The sequence below is a fragment of the Triticum aestivum genome, chromosome 7D (assembly GCF_018294505.1).
Source record: "Triticum aestivum cultivar Chinese Spring chromosome 7D, IWGSC CS RefSeq v2.1, whole genome shotgun sequence".
In the NCBI taxonomy this organism is placed as follows: domain Eukaryota; kingdom Viridiplantae; phylum Streptophyta; class Magnoliopsida; order Poales; family Poaceae; genus Triticum; species Triticum aestivum.
In genome coordinates, this window is record NC_057814.1 from 160,716,057 (window position 1) to 160,736,554 (window position 20,498).

The following is a 20,498-nucleotide window of genomic DNA, read 5'->3' on the forward strand; positions in this document are numbered from 1 at the left end:
CAAGCCTCAACTCAAGGGGGGGAGGATGTCACGACTGACAAGGCATCCCCACTGGCTAACAAGCAGGAAGAGGAACAGGTCAAGGCGCCAGCTGGCTCGACGAAGGAATCAGCCCTTCGCGGGCGGCGTGTGTCTCGGATGTGTGGCCTTGTTGGGCCGGAGTGAGCCTGCGAGCTCCATGTTAAGTAGGTGGGTTGGCACCAGTCGTGAGCATCGAATTGTATCCGGCTAAATTGACAGAGAGAAGCTGCTCTTCTCCTGGTATCCACTTTCCCCTTCTCCTCCTACCGATCTCACCTACTCCTCCTCCTCCTCCCTCCTCAGATCTAGATCGAACTGGTAGATCGGGCCTGTTACAATGTAGTCCATAGTAAAGTTTATAAAAAGACTTATATTTAGGAACGGAGGGAGTATAAAAAAGGGCGCGATGCAGGCCCAGCAGGCCCACAGAGAGGACAAAATATATGGTTAACACAGATAGAAGAAATTGTTTCGGGATCAATTAGTTATACACATGTGAACACAGCCAAGCTGGTCACCATAGCAAGCCTCCACCCAGGCTTGCTTTATTAGTAGGTAAAAATAAAGATAAAGAAATATAAGCAGGGTTACATATAGGAGGGCATCACCCAACTTGCGCCTGATCGTGTGTAGATCATGGGGAGACAGGGTTGGACCAAGTCACCTGTCTAACACACCATGTCCCAAACGTCCGCCTTTGGTTATAAAGTCTCATTCTTGCTGATGAACTAACGTCCGCCTCCGGTAATAAAGTCCCATTCTTGTTTATGAAAAAGATGATTTATACGAAGTCTTGTTCTGATCCTTTGTGGCACGCACCAACGTGTCTTGAACTGTTGGAGCTGAGTTGTATTACTGAATACATTGGGGGTGTTTGTTTACAGAGGCTTATTGGTGTAGGGACTTAAAAAAATCTTTTTTAGTCTCATCTAAACCAACCAAACAGGAAAGACTTGGGACTTAAAGTGGCATTTGGGAATTATGAAATAAGACCCTCAAGGAGAGTCTTGTTTGAACTTTTAGTTGTAAAATGGTCTTTTAGTCCATGTTTAGTCTTAGAAACCAAACAGGTAGGGACCTTTTAAAGACTAGCAACTTTTTAGTTGCGACTAAAAAAAGTCCTAAGACTTATGAACCAAGTCTTAGAACCAAACAGGGCCATTGTTACCTGTAGTTGACAATTGGACCCGTTTCTTACCTGTAGTTGACAATTGGACCCGTTTCTGTTGTTCTATCTTTCAACTGTGTTCAAATATGTTTTTTCTCAATGCAACTGATCTGAACGCAGCTGGATCGCTGGGCAGGAAATGTGAATTTCGTGTAACAATTTTTTGCCTCTTTGATTCGCGGGATTCCAAAATCAACGGGATAGGGGAAAAAATAGGATTGCAATGTCATAGCCCATATGAATCCTAGCTTGTTTGACTCATCCAAAAGCAAATAACATAACTACTACTACTGGTGACAACTCCCCCTGACCAGTCAACATCAGTATTCCTTGCCGCTAAACAACTACTATGGGTTAGCTACTGACAACTCCCAGACCCTTACTAGAACATCACTATTCATCGCCACTCTCTCCAGCCTTGTTCTCTTGGATAAGCTGCTTGATTAGGTCCCGCAGATCAGCCCTCAGTCTCGAGACACTCTGGACAGACACCTGTGCCTGTACGTCTGTGAACCAATCGGTTCCCCGCTGCTGCCGTGGTCGAGTGTACCAGTCCAATGTGGCCTTTGCCACCGCCGCGACGTAGAGGCCACAGTCACAGCCGTTGTTCTGCTGCGGGGTGGGCCCCTCGTAGAGAATTGCAGCACCAAACCTGCCAGGAAGTAGCTGCCGAATTCCGTTGGCGTATCGCTCGGCATGGCTGCGGTTGGCGTTCCCACTACTGTCATGATGAACGAAGCGCGGGCAGAAAGGATTAGACGCACCGTCGACGACGAGGAGGGACCAATGATTGCCACCATCCCCCTTATCAGGGTCATCACTGTCCGAGACAGGAAGTAGCAGGAGTGGGAAGGAATCAAGATCATACTCCGCGCCGAAGGACGGTCTAATAGAGATACCAATGGCCGCTGAGGCATCCAAGAAGCGAATATCCTTGCAGTTGAGAATCGAGGAGTAGTGAACAACACAAAACTGAATAATGGCATCTGTGACAAATTCTCGCCCAATCAAGCTGTCAACGTCAGTTCTGTAGAGCGAGACACCTTGGTAATTCAGCAAGACCTTATTCACATCCTCAGCATCAGCAGGGGCAGAGGCCGCTCGGTCAGCTAACACACTGTCGTCTAGATTAGACATGATTTCAGTTCCCTTACCGCTCACTCCAGACTTGTTCTCATTCACATCCTTAGCATCAGCAGGGGCAGAGGCCGCTCGGTCAGCTAACACACTGTCGTCTAGATTAGACATGATATCAGTTTCCTTACCGCTCCCTCCAGCCTTGTTCTCATTCACATCCTTAGCACTGTCGTCTAGATTAGACATGATTTCAGTTTCCTTACCGCTCATTCCAGACTTGTTCTCATTCACATCCTTAGCACTGTCGTCTAGATTAGACATGATTTCAGTTTCCTTACCGCTCATTCCAGACTTGTTCTCATTCTCTTGAATGAGTTGCCTGATTATGTCCCGTATCTTAACCCTCAGTCTGGAAACACTTTCGGCAGATACTTGTTCCTGTATGTCTCTGAACCAATCTGTTCCCTGCTGCCGCTGTGGACGATTGTACCAGTCCAATACTGACTTTGCCACCGCTGCGACGTAGACACCACAGTCATACTCATTGGTCTGCTTCGGGGTGGGCCCCTCGCAGAGAATTGCATCACCAAACTTGTCAGCAAGCAGCTCGCGAATTGCCTTGGCATATCGCTCGGCATGGCTGCGGTTGGCGTTCCCACTACTGTCATGATGCACTAAGCGTGGGCACAAGGGATCAGTAACGCTATCGAGGATGAGGAGGGACCAATGATTGCCACCATACCCACGCTCAGGGTGAAGATTGTTTGAGACAAGTAGAACAAGTGGGAGCGAACCGAGATCATACTGCTCGCCGAAGTCCGGGTAAATACAAATGGCAGTGGAAAGTGAGGCACCCAAGAAGCGAACATCCTTGCAGTTGAGGGTGGAGCAGTAGAGAGCAACACAGAACCGGATGATGGCATCGGTGATGAATGCTGGCTCATTCAAGCTGTCAACGTCAGCTCTGTAGAGCGAGACACCTTGGTGCTTCAGCAAGACCTTATCCTCAGAGGCAGAGGCCGCTCGGTCAGCTAACGCATCATCGTCCAGATTAGAAATGCTTTTGGTTTCCTCATCTTGGGCACTCCTAGGTCTATCATCATACCTGCAGTCACAAAACATACAAAAGAAAATGATTTGATAGCCAGTAAGAAAAGTTATCCATGAAAACATGTATTAAATGCTACACCTTTAGGGAAAAATGAGCAATTTATTATTATCAGACAACCTAAAATAAATAACTTGCAAGAAGCTTTGCGTACTGCAACTAGTAAATTTACGAAAAAAACTCACTCTGATTTCTTGAAGTGTGTCCATACAGGGGAAAACCTACAAAACCAGATCACAAAACTAATTAAACTAACAATGAATAGAAGACAGATATGCTGATTAATAAAACAAGTAAAACAAATACTTACGGTCCATCACAAGTAAACCTCATCATGTACCAAATCAATTCTGATATTGCTGGCCCAAGACAACCATCAAGCATCAATTGAATGATTATAAGATTTTTCACCTTTTGACCATCCTTCTGTTGAGCCGAAACAAAAAGAGTTATGCTTGAACTGTCCAATACAATAAAATTTAAAGTGATCTAGCAGTCTAGGTACATTCAGTGCAGGGAACACTCATTTCATCGAGTCATGCGAAATTTCTTGTTCTAAGGGGCTGGGTACAGAGGAAGCAGCAAACGTACCTTTGTGTGATCAAAAGCGTGCTCTATGAAATATCGACCATATTGAAGGCATTTCCAGTAGGTTTCGTCCATGAACCTATCAAGGATCTTGCCCTTGTGTTTTTGCTTCGTGCTGCTCCCTTGGGGTTTCTCTGGGGTTTGCTTCGTGCTGCTCCCTTGGGGTTTCTGCTTGGGGATGCTCCCTTGGGGTTTCTCTGGGGTTTGCTTCGTGCTGCTCCCTTGGGGTTTCTGCTTGGGGATGCTCCCTTGGGGTTTCTCTGGGGTCCTCCCTTGGGGTTTCTCCTGGGCCATGCTCCCTTCAGTATTCTCCTGGGCGGTGCTCCCTTCGGTATTCTCCTTGGTGGTGCTCCCGTGGGGATTCTCCTTCCTCTTCGGATTCTGCTGAGTTTTCTTGAGAGTGTCCGCATAGTGATAAACTCCGCTGAAGGGCACGCCTTGTTGCGCATGCCTCGCCCACTTTCTCTGATTAGACCTAGCTGATAGTCTAGGAAGCGCGGGCCCCAGCTTACCCTCATTAAGGTACCTTCTTAAAGACTGAACCACAACAAACAATTCACGGAGAAGTGTTGAGCAAACCAACGGCGCCTTGAATGCAAAATGATTTTGCAAAAATACAAGGAACTCCTCGTATTCTTCTGGATTTTTCTGATGATGAGGCATAAGCTGCATGATATCTTGTTGAAATACATCAAAGTATGCTGGAGGTCCAGCAACTTTGCTTCTATAGTGCCTCTGCAAATTCTTGATTAAGGTAGTCAGGTCGACACAGATGTTATTTTGATTGAATTCTTCAACAGCTGGTTTATCTATGATGAATTGGCCGTCAATGACTTTCATGTCAGAGTCAACAAAGTTCCCACCCCATGACTTTCTCAGGGCATGATTTCTTAATATATAGGCCAGATATCCTAAACCCGCTTGTCGTCCATCGAGGGAGGTTGCGTTTTCCCACGTCCCGTTATAAGTTTGATATGACCATACAAGGACCATATACTTGGCATAATCAGAGAAGGATATAACTCTACAATAAAGAAAAACATCACATCAAACATTACAGCAAGAACAGAAGAAACAAAATAAGGTTCAGCATTCTTGGTGTTCAGTCATTGCTATTTTACGGACATACCTTCTTTGTGCAGGCATATCATCATGAAATATTAGCTCGACTCTTTTCTTTATAACTTCTTCAGCATCAAATTCTTGCTTTATCATGAAGTCGATAACCGGTTGGGTTAACAGTTCAGTGAAGCTACAAGTAAGATTTTGGTAAAATTCCATACTGATGCAGGGTAGGATACGAAGCTATAAAAGATGTGGCTGGCGATAACTTACCTTTCAATGTTCCCTTGAATAGCTAAAGCAAGAACTAGATTATGTATCGCAATATCAGAAATCCGAACTTCAAATTTAAACAGTGTAACACTCTTCATGAAGTTCAACAAGGTTGGGAAATAATATACATCACTTTCTCCGTATATGTACCTACCACAATAAAATAAAAATTATTTGTATCATACCACATATTAAATTGAGAAAAACCAGTATAATCAAGTAGGCCTTACTTTTCCAGAAAGTCTGAAAAAGCAAGCTTCCATATGACTGATGTAGGAAGGAGCACCGGCACTTCACTCGCATCAGGCACAGATGCTGTTTGACTACAGGTAGAATGGGAAATTGTTTTTATCAAAATGACCAAGAGTTTGTAAATTAGATACTGTTTTCATATTACACGGAACAGCGAGAGAAATAGAACCATGTGGAACTTACCCATTCAGACTATCCGAAGAGGCAGGTGCATATGCAACTCTACCAGGACTGGTTGGCCTCTCCAATTTTTTGTCGGCGCTGGAGAGCACCGGCACTTTACTCGCATCAGCCAAAGATGTTGTTTGACTGCAGGTAGAATGGGAAAAAAATTTAGCAAAATAACCAAGAGTTTGTCAGTAAGATACTGTTTTCATATTAGACGGAACAACAAGAGAAATAGAACCATGTGGAACTTACCCATTCAGACTATCCAAAGGGGCAGCAGGTGCATATGCAACTATAACAGGATTGGGTGGCCCCTCCAATTTGTCGTCGTGGCTGCAGGTAAAGAATTTGAGTGGAAATCTTGTAAAGTAGTCAATTAGACAGTTAATACTGTAAGTATAGACAGGTAGAGCGATGTTACTATTTGAGTAGAGGAAAACATAAGACTATGCAACTTAAACACTTAGCTAGCACATACTCTTCGGTTGAGTTCAGCGGTACATTAGTCACTTCTTGTGTGATTGGAGATGACGAAGGAGTAGGTACATTAGTCACTTCTTGTGTGATTGGAGATGACGAAGGAGTAGGTACAATATCTGAATTTGGTCTGCATATATTAAAAAAATCATGAATAACCGAAGTAAAAAGTAAATAGTCTATTAGAGACTACTATGTGTTTTGATAGAATGAGCATGCATCTTTTTCATTTTCAGTTCGCACCTCTTCCTTCTCATTTTCTTATCCTGTTTTTTTGCTTCACTATCTGCCAACCTTTTTTGCCAATCAACAACCCACTCTCTACCCTGTTCATTTAGAGTTAGCCAACAAAATTAGAGGTCTGGTCTTGCAAAGGAATTGCTGAGATTTGGCAAAAACTTACCGCCTTATTTGGTTGCTCGTCGGCGGGAAGAGGGACAAAATTGTCGGTGAATAACACTTGCTCTTCGAAACCCTGTTAATAAGAAAGATAATTATCTTGTAAAATAGATAATGTCGAGTTAATGTTGCACTAGGGGAATGTTTAACACACCATAGTTAAAGATTTCCAAATTGCGGTGGGGGGAATGTCTTGGGTGTCCCCTTCTGTCACAAGGACATATAAGTTTCCTTTATGCTACACAAAATAAATAAGAGATTATAATACTTGTTGTGCCCCTGTATTTCAACTGATATCTAAATGAAAGAAATGTAATACCTTATACATCAAATTAAGATGTTTTTTATATAACGCACAAAGGTTCCCTTCAGCAATAGCATCATTATTACTCATCAGAAGTTTAATGCCTTGTTGAGTTAACTCAGTCTGAGAATTCTGTAAAAATTCACTTGCAATTTCCATTCCCTTCAGTACAAGTGTTGGATTCTGAGAAATTTTGCCGCGAAGCTTATTGTACTTATCCTGATATTGAATGAACAAAATATAAGGGTTGTAAAAAGTACAGTTTCTACAAACACTGGTCTATCTACAAATACTGATCTAACTAATGTATAGAGTACCTCATGGGGAAGAATCCATCCATGCAGGATTGGTATATTCAAATGACAAAGGGTAGAAATGATTGGAGAATCAAGAAAACCAGAGGTGCTGCGTCAAATCAGACATAACAAAACATGTTAAGGCAGAAGGTAAACACTAAATAGAAGGGATATATTTACAAAAGGATAATGTCTTTTTCACATACAATATGTTAATCGGTTGAATGCTAGATCCGTCTAGCTGCAATAATGTGGACAACGAGGCACCCGTAGCTACCTTCCTCTCGTCCTTCGTCCAGTCTTTTGTTTGATCCTGTTTGATGTGCGTCACTACCTTATCCCCAAGGGATGCTGCCATGTTCCGCAGATCATAAACGGAGATAAAATCGACTGTCTTGTCGAACTTAAAGCACGACGGATCGGTGAGGAGAAAGTAATTCACTACGGCAACTGTCGTAGGCCACACAGGAACATTATGATAACATATAATATGAGTTTGCTTGCCCTTGAATTCGACAGGTCGCAACCTGTACTTCAACGTTTTAGGGTCGGCCATTTAGGCTCTGGGTCGCCCGGAGAGCTCGGGCGACGCAGTGCGGGCCAGCGGCAAAGACGATCTACAAAGATCTAGCGGCGGCGGCGGCGGCGGCGGCGAAGCAGCGAGGAACGGGGTGGCTGTGGGGGACGAGTAAGACCTGGGAGGCAGCGTGGGCGGCGGCGGTGTTAGGGTCAGCCATTTATGCTCTGGGTCGCCGGAAGAGCTCGGGGCGACGCAGTGTGGGCCGGCGGCGGCGGTGGCAAAGACGACCTAGTAGTAAGATCTAAAGGCGGCGGCGGCGAAGTTGCGAGGAGCGGGGCGGCAGCGTGGGCGGCGGCGTCGGAGGCTCGGAGGTGAACGTGCTCTCGGGTGGAGGGTTTCGGGGCATGTGTCGGGTGGCGGCGGCGGCGGGACGAGAGAATAGTGCAGTGCGTGGGTCGGGCGAGCCACCTGCGGCATTTAGGGTCTGCGTGGAGGCGTAAATCTCGTACGTAACGGGCCGGCCCATGTGGGTCGCGAATCTTTTTTATTGCGAATGTCGCTCACCTGTTTTTTTTTCTTCCGTCTGATATTCAAGTTATAAAGAATACACCTCTTTGCACGACACCAATGACTGACTTCTGGGCATGGCAATTTGAAAAGAAAGGTGCATTTTCTGTCAGGTCGGCATATCGAATGTTGGTGAATTTGAGAAATATGAGAGATAACTTGCTCGATCAAAGAGGAGATTCATCCAACAGCACGGCAGATGAGAAGTGCTAGTCATCTTTGTGGAACACCAAAGTTCCAAGCAAAATTAGAACTTTTCTTTGGAGGCTCGCAAGACATTCTTTGCTGTCAGAGGATGTGCGCCACCATAGAAACATGTGTGACACAGATTCTTGCCAACTATGTGGAGCAGTTGATTCATGGAGGCACTCGTTGATTGATTGCACAGCGTCGAGGTGTGTGTGGGCCTTAGGTGACGAGGAATTAACTGATCATATTGTTGAGTCTCAAGAACCCAATGCTAAACATTGGCTCTTCAACATGATGGATGCATTATCACATATGGAGTTTGTGAAGATGACCGTCACTCTTTGGGCAATATGGACTGCGCGTAGAAAAGCTATACATGAGTCAATATTTCAAAGCCCAATGTCGACTCACCGCTTCATAGAAAGGTTCATTGCCAAGTTGGATGGTGTGAATATGATTGTTAGCACTTCCACTCCGGCTGGACGCGCACATGCAATAATGAGGCGGAGCTCTTGGAAAGCACCTCCAAGCGGACATGTTAAAATCCATGTAGATGGGGGTCTGTCCCATGATAGGCGTGTTGGAGCTGCGACAGCAGTGTGCAGGGATGAACATGGTCAGTACCTCGGGTCCTCGGCAATTGTTCTACCTCGGGTTATAAATCCTACAATTTTAGAGTCCATTGCTTGTCGTAAGGCCTTGGCACTTGCGGCTGATTTATCTTTGGATCACTTGGTGATTGCATGTGACTGCAAGCCAATTGCGGATGACATCAAAAAGGGGATAGGAAGCCCCCATATCACGGTCGTCAAGGAGATAAATAATAGAAGAGGGTATTTTGCTAGTTGTGATTTTGTATTTGAAGGTCGTGCTTCGAATCTAGAGGCGCACAACCTTGTGAAATTTTCCCATTTGTGGCTTCTATCCCCTCATGACCCCCTTTGTATCCCTATGAACATAGTTTCTAATTAATAAAGTGTGGGATCCCTAAAAAAACTGTTTTTTTTCATTTCCTATTTGACGCTTGAGGCGCCCATTGCCAAGATAGGAAAAAGTCCAAAATAAAACCTTGAACTCGTAGGCGTTAGCTTAATCAAACCCTAAACTCTAAATCCTAGGAATCAGCACACTGAACTCTCTAATCCCGGTCTAAAATGACCCCTGGTCGCATTCCCAAACAAGGATTGATGACATGGCAGACAGAAACTTGGATTGATGGTTATTGGGCACGTTGGGCGTGTAGAAGTTGGGCTGTCTCATAGCAGCCCATAGCGCCTCCCATGTTTTTAGTGCAGAGGCAGCCCACGTAGAGGCAGTACATCCCCATTCTTGGCTTCTCCTAGAATTCCCCTGCTCGAGCGACGGCAATGGCGACGGGCGGGTGATCTGCGGTGATCGTGACGACGCGGTGATGAGCGGCGTCAAAGGTATTGTCGCCGATGTACTCCTCCTCCGCTCGCCGTAATTTAGGCTCTCTCCGCTCTGTTAGTGTTAGGGTTTCACGGAGAAAAACTGGGGCTTTTCGGAGATCTGGGTTTTTGGTTCGATTTTTGTGCCTTTTTGTTATTCCAAATGCACGGATTAGGACAATGTAGTGATATTGTCATGTTTGTTTCAGTTAAATCATGAACCCTACGGAGATTTTGAATGTCGGGTTTCATTTTGGAGGCCAGTTCGTCTGCACTGATCTTGTTTTGGATTATGTGGGGGGGCGATGAAGACATATCAGAGATCGAGAGGGACAAGCTGTCGTTGTAGGAAGTTCAAGGGCATTTGAAAGACCATGTGGAGTTCAAGGAATCGATGAAGCTGTATTGTCTGTATCCTGTGAAAGGAACGATATAGTTGACTAGAGGGGAGGGTGAATAGGAAACTAACAATTTTTAGCTTTTCTTTACCAAATTAAACTTTGCATCAAAGTAGGTTGTCTAGATATGCAGCTAGGTGAGCAACCTATATGATGCAACAACAACAAGTGCACAAGCAAGCAAGGGATATAACACAAATAAGCTTGCACAAGTAAAGGGACGAGATAACCAAAAGTGGAGCCGGTGAAGACGAGGATGTGTTACCGAAGTTCCTTCCTTTTGAGGGGAAGTACGTCTCCGTTAGAGCGGTGTGGAGGCACAATGCTCCCCAAGAAGCCACTAGGGCCACCGTATTCTCCTCACGCCCTCACACAATGCGAGATGTCGTGATTCCACTATTGGTGCCCTTGAAGGCAGCGACCGAACCTTTACAAACAAGGTTGGGGCAATCTCCACAACTTAATTGGAGGCTCCCAACAACACCACGAAGCTTCACCACGATGGACTATGGCTTCACGGTGACCTCAACCGTCTAGGGTGCTCAAACACCCAAGAGTAACAAGATCCGCTAGGGATTAGTGGGGGAATCAAATTTCTCTTGGTGGAAGTGTAGATCGGGGCCTTCTCAACCAATCCCGAGCAAATCAACAAGTTTGATTGGCTAGGGAGAGAGATCGGGCGAAAATGAAGCTCGGAGCAACAATGGAGTTTTGGGGGGAAGAGGTAGGTCAACTTTGGAGAAGAAGACCCACTTATATAGTGGGGGGAACAATCCAACCGTTACCCCCCTACCAGCCCCGCAGAGAGTGGTACTACCGCTAGGCCAGCGGTACTACCGCTTAACAGCCCAAGCGGTACTACCGCTAGGCCAGCGGTACTACCGCTTAACAACCTAAGCGGTACTACCGCTCGCGAGCGGTACTACCGCCTCTCCTGCCGCGGCTGGTACCGTAAAGTTCAACACGAAAAAATAGCCCTCGAATCGAGGCGGTACTAGCACAAAACCGCAGCGGTACTACGGCTGGGGGCTACAAGCGGTACTACCGCTATGGAGCGGTACTGCCGCTTGTAGCACCCAAGCGGTACTACCGCTCCGGCCCGCGGTACTACCGCTCAGACCAGAGAAGGCACAATGAGGACAGGAACGAGCTCTCCATTGAAATGGAAAGGCTCGGAGGGTGTGCAAGGGATGTGTACGTGATGATTCCACCCTAGCCTTTCCAAAGCGGACCCCCTCTTGATAGTACGGTGATCCCTACGAAACTAGTCCACCAAACTGAATCGAAAGGACTACACCGTCTTTGCTTCAAACTCCGAGGGGAGGGAATCGTCTCGTGCCAAAGGATGAATCTCTGAAAAACTCAGTGCACACGATTAGTCCGCAAAAGCATTGTCATCAATCACCAAAACACCTTAGGGCTAAATATGCCCTTACAATCTCCCCCCTTTTTGGTGGATTGATGACAATACGGGATTTGCACGAACGGAGAAAGATAAAGGTCATAAGCAAACCCCACATCTCTAAAATATAGACGGGCTCCCCCTAGATGTGTGCCATCAAGATAAGTGCCTTGGACTGCACGACACACATACTAGGATCAACACTCCCCCTGTATTTTAGGGACCAACAATCTAAGCATGATCCATGAGAGCAGAGTACATAACATAATGAGCATGCATAACATAAGATACCAAAAGACTAGAGACATATAGATAACATTAAGATAAGGATAAGGTAGCATATGTCTCACACCATATGTCTGGAACTTAGGTCTCACTGAACACAAAACCAAACAAAGCAAAGCAAGCAAATGGTAGCAAACACAACGATAACACAAAGACACACTCGCAACACCACGACGCAAATCCCTAAACTCTCTCCCCCTTTGGCATCGAGACACCAAAAGGGGCAAAGAGCACTCCTACGGCTCCAAGTGAGAGCATGCTGTGGATCTCGAACATCAGAACTCCGCGTGATCGTCTGCACCACCGTCCTCAGTCGGAAACTGCTCGGCATCTGAATCGGTCCACGGACAGTGCTGCTGGACCCACTCCTCCTCCTCAGTGATCTGACCCTCAGATCCGCTGGTGACAGTCGCACCCAACTGGCGCATAAGCTCCTTGTGTTGTCCCCTAGCCTTCTTCTCAGCCACATGAGTCATGTACTGACCATGAGACTCCATACAAAACAGCTTCTTCATTTTGAGCTTGAGCTTCTTTGTCCAAGAGGGCTCAGCTCCAGAAGGCACAAACTCATCGGAGGGCACATACTCATCATCTGTATCAGTAGCAGCCTCGGCCTCGGTCTCCATGGTAGCAGCAGAAGATGGAACCCCAGTTCGAGGAACGGAGGTGCCCCAATTGTCCTTCTTCCTCAGACGCTTGATCTCATGAGAAACCAGCTCTCCAGTTTCCAGCACTTCCTCGGGATAGGTGCGTCTCCATGCTTTCTCAATGAGCAACATGATGTATGGGCCATAAATCGGGCACTTGCGCTCAGAAATAGCAGAAACAAGCTCAGACCACATGACATGAGAGATGTCCAGGGACTCGCCAGTATTTGCTTCCTTCTCATGCTGGCAGAAGAGAAGCATGTCCACAAGATAGGAGTGAACCTGGTCCAGATTCCTGATGCGAGGGAAGAGAGTCTCGCGGAAGATACGGTGAAGGATATCCAAAAAGGCAGGCAACTCATAGGTTTCCTTCTTGGTCTCAGGGTTGACCTTCTTTATGCAGTAGGGCCAGAGGGCTTGCTTGTGAGTGGAGGTGACATTGCGGTGAGGACGGAAACCGACAGGAGTCTCAAACCCTTGATCTACTACCTCAAGCAACTCCATGAAGGCCTTCCACTTGACAGCAAGCACCTTCCCATTCGTCATCCACGTCAGAGTCCTGTCTCCATCAGTTCCTAGGTGAATAGTGGCATAGAATTGAGCCACCAAATCTGCATCAAAATCCTTGTTGAACTGCATGATCCTGAGAATGTTCAGCTGAGAGCACATCTGATGAGCTTCACCAAAGTATTCAGGGTCCTTCTCCATAGCATCCGTGTTGATGGAATGAACATTGACAAAGAGGTTCTTCTTAGCCTTGATCACTTGGAAGTAGGTGGCATACTGAAACCGATTCCAGAATGGGCGATTGACAAAGTTGGGTTCTTGGTCCTCCACATATGGGTTGCGGCGACGCATGGTCCAGAATTCCTTGGACGACATCTCTGCCACTTTCTTGCCACTTGGCTTCGGCCTGTTGGCAGGCTGCTTCTTCTTGGGTGGAGGATTTGCGCTTGAGGAAGCGCCCACTGGTGGCGGTGGAGCACTAGAGGAACCACCTGCAGGCTCAGAAGTGCGGTAGCGCTTTGACGTGGAACGATCGGGGTTGACACGGCGGACTTGCTGCTCAGGATGTTCATCACCTGGAACCAAACACACGGACACACGAAACAGCCAGAAAGAGCGATCAAAACCAAAAAAACAGCAAAAATGGATCAATATGTGGTAGGAAATGATGGAACTGGGCATCCGGCGGTAGTACCGCGCCTGCACAGCGGCAGTACCGCTCGAGCGGTAGTACCGCGCTGGGAGGGCGGTAGTACCGCTTAGTGCCGCTCGCGCGGTAGTACCGCACAAGATGGGCGGTAGTACCGCCCGAGACGGGGCACGGCGGTTCCCTACTACCGTTGTCAGATCCGGCACTACCGGGGATGCCAAATTCAAAAATAATCCTACCAAACATCAATCCAGAGAGTCTAGTTGCCTTCTCCAACCTACTCAAGCCTAGATTTGGCCAAAAATCTAGAGATGCAACCACCATTGCCCCTAAAACACTAGATCTGAAATCTAGACAAGAATAGAAAAGGAACGGGGGCAATACCAGCATCCATGGCAAGAGGACGAGGTGGGGATCGACTCCACCGAAGGAAATGGAGAGGAACGGCCCGGAGACGGAGAGCCGTCGGGGCCCTCCCGGGGCGAGATGGCGCTGGAGAGAAGAAGAGGAACTGGGGAACGAAGCAAATGGGTATGGGGGGAGAAAACCACCCCTACCCACGACTTAACCCCTGGACCCGCCCCCCCAGCGGTAGTACCGCAGTGGTGGGCAGCAGTACTGCTTAACAACGTAAGCGGTAGTACCGCGCACCACCAGCGGTAGTACCGCCCAGCGCACATCAAAACTAAACTTTTAAACGCACGGCTCAAATGACAAAGAAAAGACAATGGCAAGAAGAGAAAACCAAGGACCACTCAAGGAGAACTAGCAAGAGGACAGAAGACACACCCCTTCAAGAGAGGGGCGGTGGCCGAGGCCACCTATGTTTGAGTCAACAAGGTATGGCACCGCGAAGATTTTAACCTTGGGCCCATGACCAAAACTCGTCTTTGAAGCACAAGTACCATCAAAAATGGCTAATGTGAAAGAGTGAGATTAGTTTATGCATTATGGGGGGAGGAAGAGTTCATTGAGAGAACAACACTCCCCCTATGTCCATGCCTACACCTAGACAAGAAAGCATGATGAGTATGGTGGGGTGTGCAAAGGTTCAAACCACATTGCTCGAATCAATGATATTTAGCTCATGCCTTAACTCGCGAAATCTTGCTTCATCCAAGGGCTTCGTGAAAATATCTGCAAGGTTATCATGAGTGTTGACGTACATGAGCTTGATATCCCTTCGCCTAATATGATCCCGGATGAAATGATACCGAATCTCAATGTGCTTCGTCTTGAAGTGTTGCACCGGATTGAGAGAGATCTTGATGGCACTTTCATTGTCGCACCAAAGAGGCACTTCGTCACAAGTGACACCGTAATCCTTCAAAGTTTGCCTCATCCATAGGAGTTGAGCACAACAACTGCCGGCAGCCACATACTCTGCTTCGGTGGACGAGAGAGACACACAACTTTGCTTCTTCGAAGACCAACTCACTAGAGAGCAACCAAGTAATTGGCACCCTCCGAAGGTGGACTTCCTATCCACTTTGTCTCCCGCCCAATCTGAATCTGTATAACCCAAAAGATCAAATGTAGCTCCTCTTGGATACCATAAGCCAAAGTTTGGGGTATGAGCCAAATATCGGAAGATTCGCTTGACAGCCACAAAGTGACTTTCCTTTGGTGCGGCTTGAAACCGTGCACAAAATTCCCACACTCAACATGATATCTGGTCTAGATGCACAAAGGTAAAGCAAGGAGCCAATCATGGAGCGATATACCTTTTGATCCATCGCTTTACCATTGGGATCAATGTCAAGTTGGCACTTGGTGGGCATTGGAGTGGAGGCCGGCTTGACATCGCTTAACTTGAATCTCTTGAGCATGTCTTGAGTGTATTTGGCTTGGTTGATGAAGGTTCCTTCTCTTCTTTGCTTGATTTCGAACCCGAGAAAGAACTTCAACTCTCCCATCATAGACATCTTGAACTTTGAAGTCATGAGAGCGGCAAATTCTTCATTGAAAGCTTTGTTAGGAGAACCAAAGATAATATCATCAACATATAGTTGGCACACAAACAACTCCCCTTTGACCTTCTTAGTAAAAAGAGTGGGGTCGATTTTCCCGATTTCGAATCCACGATCTTGTAACAACTCCGTAAGATGCTCATACCACGCACGTGGGGCTTGTTTAAGGCCATAGAGCGCCTTGTGGATTTGGTACACATGATCGGGGAAATAGGGATCTTCGAACCCGGGGGGTTGTTTGACATACACCAACTCATTTATGGGACCATTAAGAAAAGCACTCTTCACATCCATTTGTTGCAACGTGAAATTATGATGAGAAGCATAAGCAATCAACAAATGAATAGACTCAAGGCGAGCAACGGGGGCAAAGGTTTCACCGTAGTCGATACCCTCGAATTGAGAGTAGCCTTGTGCCACCAACCGAGCCTTGTTGCGAACAATGATCCCATGAGCATCTTGCTTGTTCTTGAATATCCACTTGGTTCCAATGACATTATGATCTCCGGATGGCCTTGGCACTAGTTTCCATACTTGGTTGTGCTCGAAGTTGTTGAGTTCTTCATGCATGGCATTGAGCCAATCCGGGTCCTCGAGCGCTTCATAAACCTTTTGGGGTTTGACACAAGAAACAAACGCATGATGTTCATAATAGTTTGCTAATTGTCTATGAGTGCTTACCCCCTTTATTAGGCTTCCAACCACATTCTCCATGAGATGACCTTTGGTGGTGAGCTTGGAAGCGATCTTAGCGGCACGGCGCTCCAATTCCTCCTCGGAAGTGAAACGAGGAGGGGTCACTTGATCAACTTGAGCGTCGTCTTGAGCTTGTTCTTGATCTTGAGCTTGCTCGTGATCTTGAACTTGCTCGAGGGGGAGAACTTGATCTTGGGCATCATTTGGTGGTTCACCACCATCTTGAGGTTGATATTGCCCTTGATCTTGTTCATGAGGTTGAGGGCCTTCACTATGTTCTTCGGAAGCGTGTGGGTCTTGAGTTGGTGATGGCTCCACTTGAGTGGAGCATTGTCCTTCTCCTTCGGCCACAAGGGGTTCCTCAATGGGTAGGATATGACCAACACCCATTCTTCTTATGGCTTGGGGAGGAATTTCATCACCTACATCACAAGTAACACTTTCCTCCACTTGGGAGCCGTTATTCTCATCAAACTCCACGTTACACGTCTCCTCAATAAGTCCTGTGGACTTATTGAGAACACGGTAAGCATGGGAGTTTGTAGCATAACCAACAAATATGCCCTCATGAGCTCTAGCCTCAAATTTGGACAAACGAACACCTTTCTTGAGAATGAAACACTTACACCCGAACACCCGAAAGTACTTGAGGCTGGGCTTGTTACCGGTGAGTATCTCATAAGGAGTCTTGTTCAAGCCTTTGCGGAGATAGAGCCGATTTGATGCATGACACGCGGTGTTGATGGCTTCGGCCCAAAAGTTGTATGGGGACTTGAACTCCGCCATCATGGTCCTTGCCGCATCCATCAACGTCCGGTTCTTCATCTCCGCAACACCATTTTGTTGAGGGGTGTATGGAGCGGAATATTGATGCTTGATCCCCTCATCACTAAGGAACTCATCCAGGGTGTAATTCTTGAACTCGGTGCCGTTGTCACTCCTTATTGTCAAGATCTTTGCATTGTGTTGACGTTGGGCTTCATTTGCAAAGTCAATGACGGTTTGTTGGGTCTCGCTCTTCCTCTTGAAGAAATATACCCAAGTGTATCTTGAATAGTCATCCACAATCACCAAGCAATACTTTCTACCCCCAAGACTATCAAAGGATGGAGGTCCAAAGAGATCCATGTGAAGGAGCTCCAAGGGTCTCTTCGAGTAGATGATAGTCGAGGGAGGGTGAGCCTTCTCATGAAGCTTTCCTTCGATACAAGCACTGCAAGCACGATCTTTGGCAAAACTAACATTTGTTAGTCCACGGACATGGTCCCCCTTGAGAAGACTTTGCAAAGATCTCATATTGACTTGGGCTAAACGGCGATGCCAAAGCCATCCCACGTCAACTTTAGCCATTAGGCATGTCGCGGTCTTAGTGGGTCGCTCCGAAAAGTTAATCACATATAGACCGTTCTCAACATGCCCAACAAAGGCTACTTTAAGAGTCTTGCTCCACAAGAGGGCCACGGTATCAATATCAAAGAAGGTGGCAAAGCCCATGATTGCAAGTTGACGAACGGAAAGTAAATTGTATGCAAGGGACTCAACAAGCATGACCTTCTCGATCGTGAGATCATGAGAAATGACAACCTTGCCAAGTCCCAATACCTTAGAAGACGAGGCATCACCCCACTCGACATTGGTGGGCATAGATAGAATCTTGTGAACGTCCACCACCAAGTCCTTGCTTCTGGTCATATGATTTGTAGCTCCACTATCGAGCAACCATGATCCCCCACCGGAAGCAAACACCTACAAGAGATCAATGCTTGGATTTAGGTACCCATTTTGTAATGGGTCCTTTGATGTTAGTGACAAGGGTCTTAGGAACCCAAATAGACCATTCAATGTACTCATAAGGAGAACCAACAAATTTGGCATAAACATGCCCATCACTAGCACGACACAACACATAAGAAGGGTTAAAGTCGTCGGCTTGGTTGGGAGGGGTGGTATTGCCCTTCTTGGCACCACCACCCTTTGCATTGTTCTTCTTCTCCTTGGGAGCACCTTCTCCCTCCTTCACAAAGGTTTGCTTGAGAGGAGGAGGTCGTTTGGTCTTGTCATTCTTCTTCTTGTTCTTGGGCTTGGTTGTGAACCCAATCCCCTCTTTGGCAACCACTTCCTTTTGATTGCTCAAAAGGTTGTTGAGGTTCTTCTCACCTTGTATGCACGACACAAGGCCTTTCTCAAGTTGCTCCTTCAACTTGGCATTCTCCTCAATAAGATGCTCATGCTCACAACAGGGGTTAGCAGCATTTGCGTTATCAATTAAAACCATATGAGGAAAGGTGGCTTTCTCCTTGGTTAGCTTCACTTGGAGTTGATCATGAGACTCTTTAAGGTTAGCATGGATACCCTTCAAGGCCTTGTGAGCCTTGTCAAGTATGTCAAATTCCTCCTTGAGTCTAGCAAGATCAATCCCAAGTTTGGCTTTCTCGGAATTTAGCACACGAGACACAACAAGAGCATGATCAAGATCTTTCTTTAGTTTAGCACGGTCATCGTTGTATGACTCCTCAAGAGCCAAACGAAGACCACGCTCTTCCTCAAGAGCATTGGAAAGATCCGAAATCTCATCGGCATAGTCACGACTATGCCCCTCCATCTTAGAGATGGTTTCTTCGCGAGCCTCGATCATGACATTGGCTTTACCAAGTTGTTCCAAGAGAGCAACGAAGTGCTTCTTGGATTTACCCTTGAGTTTACCCATAAAGGATTCGAACTCATTTTCCTCTACACTAGATCCCTCATGTTCATCAATGCAATCCGTCAAAGAAGGATTATTAATGATGGTAGTTTTGATGTTGGGGGTTACCTTGTTGGTGGCTTTATCCATGAGGCACTTGGCCGTGATGTTCTCATTGGGTGAGTCAAAGAGAGACACCCGTGGAGTTGATGCAATGGTGACGGAGGCCATGGCAATCGACTCACCATCTTCATCATCATCGTCATCCTCATTGTACTCTTCTTGTACCACCAACTCCCTAGGAGGAGTCTTCTTGGTGAAGTTGTTCTTGTTGGGGAAATACTTGGCCTTGTCCTTTCAGATGAGCTTGCCACCATTGTCTTCCCTCTTCTCATACGGGAACTCCGCAACAAAGTGGCTCACATTGCCATAGTTAAAACAAGTCCTCATACATTGCTTGCCCTTGGCGCCACTTGAATTGTTCTTGTTGAAGTTGGGCCTTGAGTTCTTCTTGCTCCAAAATTGCCTTGAAGCAAGAGCCATGTGTTCATGATAAGCATACTTTGTGTCTTCGAGGTTGCCCTCCTCTTCTTCCTCTTCTTCCTCTTCCTCCACAACAATCTTGGCCTTCAAAGCAAGGTTGGGCTTCTTTGCTCTTTGGGAGCAAAGCACCGCATTGTCGGCGGTCTTGTCCAAGATGCTCATAGCCACAAACTCATCCAACACTTCACTTGAGGACAAGGTGTGGAAGTCCGGCCGTTGACGAATGACGGATGACATGGCCTTGTGATAAGGCATCATTGCCTTGAGGAATTTGCGCTTGATCCAATTGTCATCCGTGTCCTTGCTCCCAAGATCTCGGAGAGAGATCGCGAGTTTGGTTACTCTCTGATAAAGCTCACGAGGTTCTTCATCTTCTTTCATGGCAAACTCGTCGGCTTCATCTTGCACCACTTCATAGTTGGAGCGTTGAATGCTTGCGCTTCCCCGGTAGAGGGAAACGACTTGGTGCCAAGCGTCTTTGGCCATGGCATAGGGCCGGAGGTAAGGAAGATCTTCGGGAGGAATTGCATCTTGGATGATGAAGAGAGCATTCTCATTGAATTGATTGTCCACGGCTTCTCTCGGCGTGAAGTTTCTTCGGTCATGCGGATAGAAACCTTCTTCAATGATTCTCCAAAGGTTAGTATTAACATGATTCAAATGGCGCTTAAAGCGATAAACCCAAGAATCAAAATCCTCATTTTTCACAATCTTAGGGGGAGGACCGGCATGATTCAAATGAGTAGAAGGAAGTGGTCCACCATACAAGGGTGGAGGTTCCACATGGGCAAAGATGCCGGTGCCATTCTTACCACTAGAGGAAGGAGCTTTTTCACTATT

The 20,498-nt window shown here is 46.6% G+C and overlaps 1 protein-coding gene across 2 annotated transcripts; it reads right to left on the bottom strand.

Annotated features, from left to right (window-relative positions):
• Positions 1-1,390: 1,390 nt before the first annotated feature.
• On the bottom strand, positions 1,391-8,171 carry LOC123163631 (uncharacterized). 2 transcript variants are annotated; one of them, XM_044580989.1, is made up of 17 exons: positions 7,400-8,170; positions 7,215-7,302; positions 6,913-7,116; positions 6,748-6,831; positions 6,598-6,669; positions 6,438-6,520; positions 6,196-6,324; positions 5,970-6,050; positions 5,733-5,858; positions 5,528-5,620; positions 5,298-5,447; positions 5,092-5,214; positions 3,966-4,986; positions 3,685-3,800; positions 3,560-3,595; positions 2,600-3,371; positions 1,391-2,524 (listed from the first exon to the last, which is right to left on the bottom strand). In XM_044580989.1, the coding sequence occupies exons 1-17, from the start codon at positions 7,747-7,749 to the stop codon at positions 1,583-1,585; spliced, it is 4,470 nt and encodes a 1,489-aa protein (XP_044436924.1). In that variant the 5' UTR covers positions 7,750-8,170; the 3' UTR covers positions 1,391-1,582. The 2 variants fall into 2 exon arrangements, with proteins under 2 accessions (XP_044436924.1, XP_044436925.1); XM_044580990.1 differs by lacking the exon at positions 5,733-5,858 and having other exon boundaries at positions 7,400-8,171.
• Between the last annotated feature and the right edge of the window lie 12,327 nt (positions 8,172-20,498).